Source organism: Geospiza fortis, unplaced genomic scaffold, assembly GCF_000277835.1.
Source record: "Geospiza fortis unplaced genomic scaffold, GeoFor_1.0 scaffold231, whole genome shotgun sequence".
Lineage (NCBI taxonomy): Eukaryota > Metazoa > Chordata > Aves > Passeriformes > Thraupidae > Geospiza > Geospiza fortis.
Genome location: NW_005054351.1, coordinates 5,073,793 through 5,087,333, shown reverse-complemented (window position 1 = coordinate 5,087,333; position 13,541 = coordinate 5,073,793). Strand labels below are relative to the sequence as shown.

Sequence of the window (13,541 nt, the reverse complement as noted above, 5' to 3'; positions counted from 1 at the left end):
TCAGCAGTTGCAGTCAGAAACCAGAAACCTTGCCATTATTAAAGCTGCTGCAGTGTAGCGAATTGCAATGATAAGGCACTGAAATTCCTTGAATCAGGTTTTCACTGAGAGAACAGCAACTTTCACACACCAAAATACCTGCAGAGGGAGGAAGGGTTTAAACTTTCCATACGACTGCACCTAGGTGAACAGACACCTGTTTCTTTCTGTCATTGTCTCACTATCCTTTTCAAAAAGAAGCTTGTAAACACACTGTCATGTTTTGAAGAAGCCTCTGGTCAGTGATGATGATGATGATGCAGAGATCAGTCACAGCATTCCTAATTTCCTGCATTTCCTCGAGAGGGAACTGAGACACAAGACCCATTTTCAGGAAAAGGTTGACACTGCTGGAGAAATCCTAGTGAATGTTGCACCTACTGTTGCTTAAAAAAACTTGTTATTCTGCTGGAAATCATTAGCAAGGAACAGTACTGACTTACAAACACCTGGACATCACTCTAAAGCAACTGAAGCAATTGTTTATGGATATCCAGACCATAGCACTGCCATGAAGCAAATGCATATGTATGGTACAACTGCCAAGGGAGATACTGTCTGAAAGAGCAAAAAGTCTTAACTGCATTGCTTTATCACTCTCTGAACAGAAATACACCAGGGAGGATAAAGGAGGCGTCTTTTCATGGCTGCTGTTCACTAAGCCTGACCCTTTTCATTACTGCCAGTTGAGGAAGGGTGACAGCTGTCAATCAGCTGACTGGGCCCTCCACTCATGAGCCTGTTATCTGTCTGGAGTCGCTTTCTGGCGGAATATTTACAGATGGACACCAGATACCTAACAGATGGACTCGCTTGTTCAGAGGAAGCACTGAAAGGCTTCACATATCAGAAGGAAAAGGCACTCCTGTTAAAAGATACTGCCCACTGATGGCTAGAACACTAAGGAAGGAGTCAAGAGCACAGGGATGACAGGATATTTATAGATTAGGTCCCCTTGGAGGTAAGGGATGAGGATGAAACTGGGAAGGGATGCACAGAGCAAAAAAATCCTCCATATCTGCATTTCTGCTCCAGCTTAAGGACAGTTTTTGTCCTCTATAGTTACTCTGAAAAAGCCAATTCTTGCATGAAAATGTATTTCTCTATTGTTGCCATCAGGGCTATGTTTATCTTGCTCAGAGACTGGTGCAGGAGATGCTGTAAGGAAAAACATATTTATCTGATTTATGTAATTCAGATGTTTTAATGCAAAAGTACCACAAAAAATGAGCATTTTCATATCAATGAGCTTGTGTTTTCAGACCTGGTACTGATGCTGTGTAAGTAGTTGCACTTTGACATTGATGGGGAATACCTATCTTTTCCCAATCAGTGTTAACACACTATCCTTCCTTGAAAAATATTAACTAGCTATACATTATCTTGGAGTTCATACTATCTGTACTTCATGATCAGAAAGTAATTGCATGAATAATTATTTTTCCCAATTGGGCTATCTTTTGCCTGGGTCTAGTTTCAGTGCAGAAAAAAGGTATATATTTGATGTTTGCCTCAGTTGGAAGGAGGTAATACTGGGGAGATCTCCTAATACCTGAAAACATGACTGTAACCTAGTGCATAAAATGAAAATTATGCTTTTTCATCTGTGGTTGTCTTGTGTTTCTGGAACTTAGACCTTTTATAAGGATATATGGCTGACCCAACTCCAACCACGAGGGCTTTTTGTCTATTCATTAAGCTTTGATCTATGCACAAGTTGAAGCATTTATCAGTGAAACTTTTACTGTCACTGCCCTGAAAAAGCTAGATAGTGACCTCACACAAGTTTGACATCATTATTTCCATGTACAATGTATGCAGTGGTAATTCCTGAACCACTGGAGAATTAACTGACTGTTCCCATGCTACCTGCAAGCACATCTATACTTAGGCTTCCCTAAAATAGGAACTAGACCAAAGAGCATGGCATGCTTCTGTGCTTGTAGCAAGTACAGGCACCAGAGCAGAGCCCTGCAAAGATGCAAGGAGAGTCTCAGGCACCTCACTCCACTTTCCCAAGTGGCTACTTCCCCAGGAAGGATCCTGATGGGCCCATCACCCTGGCAATACCCATTTCTAGTTGCCCATTATCCAGGCTTCCTTCCAGGCGACAAAGAACCTGACAACACTTTAGGGAGTGTGAAAGGAGTCGCTGCTGCTCCTCTTCCAAGAATCTTGATCCATAATCTCTTTAGTCCTCTACAATAAAGTTCACATTAATTTATTTTCTGGCCCAGCTTCCCCCAAAAATAGAGGTTGAGCAGTCTCCTCTATCATTCTTTACATTGAAGGATACCAGGGAAATTTGAAGCAAAATCTACAGCTGTAGCATATCCTCCAATTTGGATTCAGAAATTTGTCTTGAGTTACAATAACAAACTTTGTTATGATACTAGAACTGTATCATAAAGTATTTCTCAAAATAAATCAAATTATTCAACCCATTCAACAGTCTACCCCTTTTCAACAGTCTTAAACTATGTAAAGAAATGTTTCAAAGAAACATTTCAGGAGTTTCTAAAAACCTTTCCTAAAGTTTGAGAACTTCAAAACAAGACTGACATTCCAATATAAAATGACTTCATTTTTTTTATGGCATTTTTCACCCTTCATAGAAGGATTTTTTTAGCAACCTCTAATTTTGACTATTCATCTCTATTAGAGACCTGAGACACTCTAGTCTCTAAAATCCCTTTCAAATAGACACTCAAGTCTTCAAATGGATTTGAACACAGAATAGTTACAGTCCCACTGCAGCATGTTAAAAAGCAATTAGCTTGGCATTAATGAAAATGTAAAAGTACTCCCACTGCCTAAAATTAAGGATCCCAAACATAATCAATACAACTGTTCAAAGCAGCTGTATTAGGAGATCTTCTCTCCATGCACTGTATACAGAGCCCAATAATCTGTTCTGGCATCTCAGAGGTTTACAGTGTGGCATAGTCAATACCCTTCTAATAGCTACATCCCAAGACAGCAGTACTCCAAAAGATTATAGGTAAAACACAATGGAATGCATGTCTGGATAGCATTAAGAAAGGAATGTGATGCATACTTGCACAAAAGTATACAAATCAGTTTCTCCATAACACTCGACCCTGCAACATATTTACCCCAGATATTTATGCCTGTTGTTTTAAATACATGTTTTGGGGGATTTTGTTGTTCTTATTTCTTGCTTCAAAGTAAGATATATAGCATAAATTACCATGCTGACTCTCAGTAACAAGAGGAAGAAATAGAAAATGTGCTTCTGAATGAAATGTTTTGGTATCTTTTTGCAGTGCCAATGTACTACTTTTAAATGCAGATATTTTTCACTCAAAAAACACTAAAGAATGAGGACGAAAGTCCAAATATCTACGTGTCTGTGGCATACACAGCACAGTATCAATCAAAGGAAATCTAAAAAGGTGATGGCATATACTTGCATTTAAACTACCTATCAAGGCACTTGAAACTCAGCCAATACTCTTCCTAGATCCTTTAGGAAATCTGAAAGCATAGGTGAGAACTAGGCCAGACTTCAGGTTTTTGCTGAAATTCAGACTAACTTTTTGCTACTGAATTAATGAAGCAACCCTGAAAAACTGGGAATCATGCATATATCATTGTAGGAATGCAAAGATGCTAGGATAGGAGATGAAGACCTAACTGTTGACATGCACACTCACATTGAAAGAGACTCTGTATATATTCCAGCTGGAACATTGTGACCAAAGGTGACTATATTCACTTGGCCTTAACATTCCAGTGGGTGACCTAGTTTTGCCTGTCTACAAAATGAAAACAGAAAAAGAACAGCTGAAATAGAAATGTAGTCCCGTTTCTTTTAATATTATCTAAAAACCCCCTGAGATCCCTGACCAGCTCCTGGTAACTTCGTATCGACCTACTAGAGACAAACAAAACAAAACTATCAGGCATTAGATCCAACTGTGATTTGGATTATGTTTGTTAGGGCTGATTAAGAAAGACAGCACCGACCTCAATAGTGATGTTCTAGTATCACACAAAACTGTGGTAGTTTAACTACAAAGTTAAGACACCACAGTTTTGTGTGATACTAGAACAAAAAAAAGGCAGTGTATTTTTTATAGACTCAGTTTGTTCAGAATCAAGAGATCATTTTGTCAAATGCAGCTACAGTAGACGCTTTAAAAAGTAACCTTCCATTTCACACACATAATAAAAAGTAAAGAGGAGTTTACACACGTGCATGTCAAGCACACAAAGAACACGTTCATGTAAAATCACCATCTGAAGTGGGAAAATATCTGAAATAACAACAAGTAGGGAAACCAGTCTGCAGCTCAGTGCTGGAGTTTTTATTCTTAGTTTGTTTTCTGATATGTAAGATAGCTTAGAAATCCCATCTAGCATTGTACAGCCAGAAACCCCTAAAGAATGCCACCATTGCAAAACCAGCTCTGTAGGATCTCTGTATCCTACTGAAGCTAGCCCCATGCAATCTTCATCTCTTGTGATCTCCACCACTGACTCTATGGAATTATTGGTTAAAACAGAAATTTTCAGTAAAACAATCAAGTTCCTTATTTTCTTAAGTTGCTTTGGAATGTTTGTAAAGTATACTGTAGAATATACACATTTACACAATAAAATGAGACTACTTTATGGACATTAAAATAAGGCAACATTACTACTTCCTCACGTGTATATACCTCTCAACACAATTATTTCAAACATGTTCAGACTGTTTACAATTTCTGATTACTACTAGAGCCAAGTTAACTGTTTACTTGTGACGGTATTTCAGAAATGAAAGAAATTCTAATGTTGTAATAACAAACACCTCCAGGAGATGAAATTAGATTTCATAGAGCCTAATTTCCTTAAAAGTGACAATATAAACAAAGTGTGTTTGCACACACGAGGACAACAGACATTATAAAGTGCAACATTAACAGTCACACAAGGAATTTCAAGCTGTCTGAAAGGGCACATCATTTTCCTGGTGTGGATTTGCATATATTGGTGGGTAGGAATGATGGACAAATATGTCAAAGCTCTCTGCTCCACTTCTTAAGTAATGATGGATTAAGAGAAAATGAAGCTGCAGCTGAAATGCTCTTACCTGTTGTTTGAGAGCCTCTAAAGATTCAAATTCCAATTTGGCGAGTTTCATCTGGATATCTCTTGGTTTATCAGGAATTACAAACGCCATGATAAACTTTATTGCTAGTAGCAAGTGCTGTGAAAAAAAAGGAAGAAGAAAAATGGGGGTTTTTTTGAGTTTGAATCGTGGAGAAAACAGCATAATATTCCTAAATTTTAGTAATAGAGGTATAAACAATGATTTCTTGTGACACGTACAACACAGCTCACTATAACCACATTAAGCCTCAGCTACTCCATATTTTTTCCGTTTGCAGTCATTCATAATTTGAATCTAAACACAGATAGTCTGCCTTATTTCCACAGTAATCCTATTTTCACTATATCCTATAACATTCTAACTGAATTTTGTATTTGTGATTCCAGATAAAATAATAGCTTTTAAAACGTATTATTGGTGTGTAGGAATTGAATATAGTATATACTACACCCAGTATATACAGTTTCACAGTGAATTCTTTTACATGTATATAAACATATATATACACACAAATATAATCCCTAAAGAAGTGACACACTCATGAACAGAAACTTTTCAGTAAATGGAGAAACATTCCATGTATAAGATGTCAAATTAGTCATAATTTATTGCAAAATTTTATTATCTCATTTAAGAGAAAATAGTTGTGAAATTCTGTTCAACCTGGTCTCTAAATTTCACTTAAATATGCACTATCTCACAAAACACAAATGCCAAACTGTCAAGTCAGTAGTTTTGTTTCTTCATTCATGTCAATTACAATCTAAATAATAAATCTTCTTCTATCAAGGCCTGAGCTGACAGTATGCTGCATATTTGTAAGCAGGAACTTGCTCCCAGCTGAGAACACCCTGAGCAAGATAAGGCAACACTCAAATGTGCCTTATATGTTATATATGCTTAACTTCAAGCACATGCTTACATTGCCATGATGACACTCATGGAGGTGCTTAAATTTAGGTAGCACACCCAAACTACTTCCCAATTTCCCCCGGATTTTAAAATATAAAATGAAGCAGAGCAGTGCTCCTCTCTGATGGACTTGGGCACACAAATAACAACTTAACAGACCAAAAATCCCTCAGATTCTGGTATTACACAAGCAAGAAGCTAATAAAAACACTACAGACTTCACAGGAGCTGTGACGGAACTCTAAACAAGCTAATATATAAGAGTTAAAGTAAAAAGTATGATTATGGTAACAAGAGAACAATGACAAAGAGCCATACGTTAAAATATTTCTTAAAATGTATTGCAGAAACATAGCAGGTCTAAGAAACAAACATTACAAGGAATAACATTTTCTTTAAAGAGGTGAAAGAAAGGCTGAAAACTGATACAATGAACAAAGACTAAAAGTTTAATGAATCAACTGGTATTGATTTGGGTGTAATGCAATGATTAATACCACATTATTAAAAAAATTACATCAACAGTACAACATTCTCTCCCTCATTTAGACTTTTTTCTCCCTCTAGTTAATACTGTCTGCTACTAAGAAACCTTTTTTCCAAAAAAAAAAAGATAGCAAATAATGTTGGTTTATGCTAAAAACACACAGCAATAAAACATGGATCAGAGTCAGCTCTGGAGGAATTTCTTAAATGGAAAAAGGTAAAATGTTGAAAACAACAACAGAACAAGACAATACTCCTATGCAGAAGTCATAAGTAATCACAGGTTGAAGGGGGAGTAACTAACCCTCAGATAAAATTTTGATGTGTAAATGTAGAAATAAAGAGATCAAATTCGGAATTAATCAAAACTAACTAAGAGAACTGGGCTAAAATCTTATGCTTAAGGCAGAATTAACAAAAATTGAGGTATTTGGAGAATGATATTTATCCAAAAAGTTAAAATAAGCAGTTAAAAAGAGACTCAGCATCACACAATGTCACTTCTAGATTCCTAAAGTCCTTTGCAATGGGGTTCATCTCACATTAGTTAACCAAAAAAAAAAAGTATTTTTGAAATCATATTAAGGAGTGAAAGTCAAAGTTTGCAACTGTAATTATTCAAGCACTGCCTCTTGAGGAATTTCAAAAACATGAGCCAAGTGAGTAACTTTACACAGAGACTTCAAAGTAGTTCCAAATTCAAACAGCTTTTAAGAAAATGCAACAAATAATTTCAAGGAAATGTAAATAATATTATGGAGGATAGAGACTGCCTAAGTTTTTCCCATTTTTAATACAGGTGAGGAAGGAATAGAAGAGACATCTAGGGAAATCAGAGCAAAACCCAACAAAAACACTGCATTTAATCCTGGAAAACATTTTATCTTTTAAAATAAATTTAGAAGAGCAACATGTTTTAAATTGCTTCACTACGTAATGACTTTTACTGCAGGATTACCTAACTAGCTGCTTGTCAGAAATTAGTTTTCATGCTAGCACTACTCAGCCAACACACACAAGGACACAGTCTTAAACAAGAAGGCAGAACCTCTGACTTGTCTTCAAGCCAGAGTGGGACCAGAAGTTGGAGTACAGATGTGGGAAGTCACTACTTCTGCCTGCTCCACTGTCATGTCTTTCCTAGGCATCCACTAAAGGCCATTGTTAAAAAAAAAAAAAATAAAATTACAGGGTTAGGTAGACCTTTGGTTTACTCTTCTGAATGGCTTTTTAATGTTCTTTTCCCTCCCGAGAAAACAAAGCTTTACCAGTCATAAAGTGCCCAGACTGTGGGGGATGTCCCTGTGTGCAAGACCTGTGACTTCAGAAAACACACTGGACTTAACAGACTGCAGACTGAGCTCAAGTCCACCTCATAACTCTCATGAACTTGAAACAAGCCAGCAGACAAACAGCCTCCCCTGGATAACTTTTCCAGCTGTTCATATTTGCAAATTTAGCAAACTATTAATAAAACCGTCAAGGCAGAAATTATTAATCTGGGTCATGTGATGCATGAAACCTCTTGAAAATAAATGGATCTATTTTATTAACAGTTTATATTTCATTTTGAAATTGTAACTTGACAAAAGAAATGTAAGTAGTCCTTCAAGAGAAATTGAAGGAGAAAGTAGGGAGGTGAGTAGTTAAGTTCATTATTTCAGTCACATTCCCATAGTGATTTCTTATCTTGTTTAGTATAACTGCTGGAAGTCAGATCCACAAAAAGCAGACATCTGCTTTCAAAAAAGAAATGTCTAAGAAGTATAGTATAAATCACCAGAAGACAAGATTTACTTTCATTACACTAACACTAGTATGAATATTTTACAAAACCAAAATACTAAAGTTTATCCAAATTTGCTACACTAGCATGAATGTATTTGTTCAATATTAAAAATATTTTCATAGAGCTGGTTTTTGGTTTGGGGTTATTTTGGTTTGGTTTTTTTTTTTTTTTTGCTGAAACCAGGTTACAAACCCAACCATTCTTTCTATCTGCAACCATTAAAAAGCAGTGAAAGGCAAGAACATGCCTTTCATGATTACAAGAGAACTATTCCACTGCGATCAAAACCCGGGGTAACATTCCCACAAGCGGTAAGTTCTCCAATGCCAACAGCAAAGTCCCCTCTTATTTTGCAGTGTGCCAAGTGAGCACACAAACAGCACTGAACCTCTTCCCCCTGATAAATGCAGTGGTATTAAACTCTTGTGGTCCTGTGCCAGGTGCTTGGTGAGCCAGAAGAACTATTCTGTTCTGCAAAGCCACCAACAAGAGCAGAAGCAGCAGCTGTGTTTTGCAGCAGTGGGTTCCCAACCTCACCTCTTCTAAAACAAAAATTGCCAATTAGGGTTGAATTCCTGGAATTATGAACAGTTAATTTGATTTCTATAGTGGAGTTACCACAGCAATTCCTGACAAAATCTACTCAACTGAAGAAAAAAAAGGAAAAAAAAAAGAACACAAGCAGTAGCTGTGTTGCTGGTTAGCTGATAAAGTGCATTCGAAACATCAGCTTGGGGAGACATTAATAAAATTTTGCATCAAAAGCCTATTTCATAATCTACTACTTATAGAAACTTTCAATTAAAATCAGAAATCTGGACCTAGACTAGCCTAGAACCAGTCTATACTCTGAAGCAAGGTAGTCTCTGGTTACCAACTGCACAAGTGAAGAACCTACACAAAAGCCAACACCTGAGAATGGCTCTTCACTCGAGCCTCTGTCCTATGCTGGCCTTTGCCAAAGGAAAGTATCACAGCAAAATCATGTTGTTGGCAGAGCAGAAGGCAGGGAGATCATTAGTTTCCTTGCTAGGACTCCAGATCACTGTATTCTGACACTAAAATAAGCTAAGTTCAAACACTAAGAACAGACAAAACAAAATAAAACAAAACAAAAACCCAACCAAAAAAACAAACAAACAAAAAAACAAAAACAAAAAGTCAAAAAAACACCAAACCAAATTCTATCTTTTAGTGGCAACAGTTTTTAGTTTTGTGGGTCTTGTGTGTTTCTGAGAGGAGCAAAAAAAGCAGGAGGAAAGTGAAAAGTAATTCTGTCAAGGAAGCAATACAGGCAAAGAAAAATTTTCATAAAGCTCAGGAAGTTCAACTAAATTAAACTGTCTTTAATAGGTATTAATAAATTTATGAGCAAACATTTCTGCAATATACCTAAGAAGAAAGCATGACCAAATCTTCCCTCCTGTGGACTGAACTGGCTTCAATAGAGAGTATCGCTAATGAGACAGAATTATCACAGCTGAGGGACTTAAAAAAGGGCCTTTCTTCTGCTACTCCAAAAAATGCTGCTTTTAAAATCACATATCCCATATATTATCACAGAATTTTTCTTTCAAAATTTCACTTTATCCAAAAACATGTCCAAAATCCTGGGAGAGGAGAGGGGAGAAATGACAAAGTTATTACATGTTGGATCTATTTCATGGTTTCTTCACCTCTCCCATTAATCTTCTCTTCCACAAACATCCACATGCACACATTCACAATCCTAACACCTGCCACAATCTGTAAACTCCATCTACCCTAATTATTTATTTATTCCCAAAGCAGCATAGCCCATTTCTCCCTCATTTCAGCCTCCTCCCTACTGAAACTCCAGGGAAACACATGGACTGAAGCGCAGCCTTCCTGCCTCAGATCCAATGCCTCTGGCCACTCCAGCACAGCGAAATGCGTCTCAGTTCTCAACTGGAATATGCTCAGTACAGGTGAAAAGTTCATGTGCTTCTTTAAGACCTTACAAAGCACATAAACCAGAGATGTTTCAGAACCTTGTATCTTTGCCAAGTTGGGACAGTTTTCGAATAGGAGCATCCCAAAGCACATTCTTTAGATCAGAGTGAAACTTCTGTCAGCCTGCACACTGCTACCTTAAAGCACAGATACAATGCCTCAACACAACAATAATCTGATTTTTATATATTTATAAATAGCCTATCTTTATTTCTTTACCTACAGATCTTCAACTTTCACAAAAGGTGGAAGGCATTTATTTAAAATACAAAACCTCAAAACTCCAAACTTAAAAGAACCTGTCCAGCAGGGCGAGTTTCAGCCTGACCCATTAAAGTGTGGCTGAGGCAAATGCAAGTGAGCAGAATCCTATTACAAAACGTGTTGGGCAGCGTGAGCAGACAGTGTTAATCCGGTCCATTTGTCATCTGTAACAGAACATCCCTTTCCTCCCCTCACATCCTGAGCACACACACACACACACACAGAGGCTGCCCAAGGAAACCTGGCAGCTCCATTTCTGCCAGAACATTTCACAGACTGTCAGAAGGGCAGGAGCAGATCACCCATCCTCTGTTGACCGCACCAGCACATTTGAAACCTGGACCCGCTTAACGAAGCACTTAAGCTTATGTTTAGTTTTAAGCATATCTATTAATATATTTAGAAAATATATTCAGAAAAAACATTTAAGCCTGAAAATGCCCAAGTCATTTGCCGAATCTGGATCTTAAAACTGAATGGCTGAATCACAGTGCTTTCTTTTTTTCCTGGAGGTGGCTGAATGCAACATGTATTAAATTACTGACTTTGAAAGGAAAAATGCCAGCTTGCATGGTGTCTCCTTGCATTTACACTACAGAAACTGTTTGAGGTAGAGCAGAAATCCTAGTCTGTATTTTTACTACCAATGCACTGTAAAACGTCACAAGTAGAAATCTATGCTGAAAAAGATACCAGGTTTAATATGCAGTTCTGAGGTATATTTCAAAGTATTAAAATGCATCATGAGAATCTGGGCTCATTTTACCAGCTCTGGCCTCCAGAAGCACTGAAAACACACCTCTTTCCAGATAAGTCTGTCTTATGCCTTAAAACTAATTAATTGGTTCCTCTCAGAAGAAGCAATTTTATTCTGAATACTACAATTGCTTTATATGCTATCAAAATGGAAAAAAATAAAAGGAAGACATTTCCAGACCAGCACTGCTGAGCAAGAGACTAACATATAAGACAAGAAGAAAGGGGTTTTTTCGTAAATAAAAAAAGTTAAGATAATCTCTAAGGAAACAGATTCTGTGCTCATGTTTCCAGGAAGCAACTGTAGAAGCAATGAGTTAAGCAAAGCAAAAAATAAAATACTGCAAACATCATCTCCTAGTGAGGAAGCTAGTCTTTTCTGCCCTTACATATTTTTGCATTCTCCTTCTGTTTTCAAGAAGAACTCTAGAAGACTGGTTGGAAAGCAAGAACAGCAAGCCAGTCCTATTTCTGAAATTTAGTCCTGCTCTTGGAAAGCTCTATAAAGTATTAAAATTATAATATATAAATTATAGTTTATATATATATAAATTAAATAGATATAAATTAAAAACATGTCAACAAAATAAACAAATATTTATTAAATCAGGGGAAGTCAAATAAATAAATATTTCATCAAGAGATATACTAATAAACTCAAAAGCACCAGTCATCTAGTCAGTTACATAATTGTGACTATTTTTCTGTCTTATGACATCATCATGCTTTCTAGTAATTCAATATTTTTTTAAAAAACAAGTTTTCTAGTTGTTTCTAGCTTATTTTTACTAGTGTTTAAACCACAGCTGTTACATATCATATTCAGCCAGTAATGAACTAAAGCATTATCTGGTTTTATTAGACTTTTGGAAAATATTTAGAAGCCCAACTGTTCTCTGCAATTTTCTCCAACAATAACAATTAAGATGGGAGGCAGCCCAAAATCTTTAGAAATTTTGTCACCAACTTACCTGGCACTGGAAAAAACCCACTAGTTCAATACTTCTCACCATGTACATATCTGTTCAAGGCTTTCACAGATATTTTACACTGGGATTTTAAGCCTACCTTCAAGACTGAAGTATGAAAAAAAGAGGGCCAAGTTCTAGTAGAGAGGGTGTTTTATACCAAGCCATACATAAATACCCAAGCAGCATTTCCCTCTCTCTCCAGGGATATTGCAATTTTTTTGTATCTATCACTACAAATTCTAGCACATTCTAGAAACACCTGGTGAAAGAAAAAATTCTAAATAAAAGGTCTTCTGGTATCAGTTTTCCACAGAGACTCCTAATTGACTGCAGCTTGGGAAAAAACAGTTGACCCAATAATCTTGTTGTATAAACACAGCACATTCTGTGACACAAAATATTTTATGATACAGCACACTTGCAAAACTGTCTGTATAAAAGCCTCTATAAAACTCCACAATACACAAATGAGTGTTTCAGACATGTTACAGGAACAAGATTTTTCTCACATTCATTTATTTAATCCTGTAGTCAATTCAGAAGACATGAAAAAAATCACTGTAGGTGTAAATTTGTCTTGGAGGTTGTAAGTATCTGCTAATGGTTAATTTTACAGTAACCCAACTGTCTTCAAACTAGCATGATAATACACCCCTCTCTATGTTACCATTAGGTAATCCTGAAATGTTTTGGCACAATGCTTATCTCAATTTATGGCCAGCATTTAATAGGAACTGGGATGAGAGTTGCCAAAAGCCAAATTAGCTAATGCTGAATGTAATGAACAGCAGAGCTTTGATCATGCTCTGAAATAAATTCTAAGTGAAAAGTGGAAAGAAGGATGCCCATGGAATTAAAATTGACATTATGATTAATACAAGCCATATGAAGGTGCCTGTTAGCTGATTGCTAACGTTACATATTGGCTTCCACACTGACAGGTATAGTTTACTGTCAAAATGCCCTAATGCTCCACATCAAAGAAGGGGGGGAAAATTGCCATTTTCTATTAATCTGCAAAACTTATACTTCTTTCCACATTTAAGTCATACATTTTTCTCTGTGAAAAGAGATACAAGGAAATTATGGCATGAGTCACTGTACTTATGCATTGTAAGGAATTCTGTTCACCAGGGCTCAAAAATTCCTCCTTGGTTACCCGAGTAGATGACCTGTGATTAGTAAGGAGTTATGAAGCATCGTTTCTGACAGGGTTTTAAAACTACTGTTA

General features: G+C 36.7%; 1 protein-coding gene across 2 annotated transcripts in view; it reads right to left on the bottom strand.

Annotated features, from left to right (window-relative positions):
• ANO10 (anoctamin 10) overlaps positions 1–13,541 on the bottom strand; it is a 120,250-nt gene that overhangs the window by 36,139 nt on the left and 70,570 nt on the right. For both annotated transcript variants that reach the window (XM_031058893.1, XM_005423396.2), the window contains exon 12: positions 5,138–5,254. In XM_031058893.1, the coding sequence (XP_030914753.1) occupies positions 5,138–5,254 (117 nt within the window). The remainder of the gene's footprint in view (positions 1–5,137; positions 5,255–13,541) is intronic.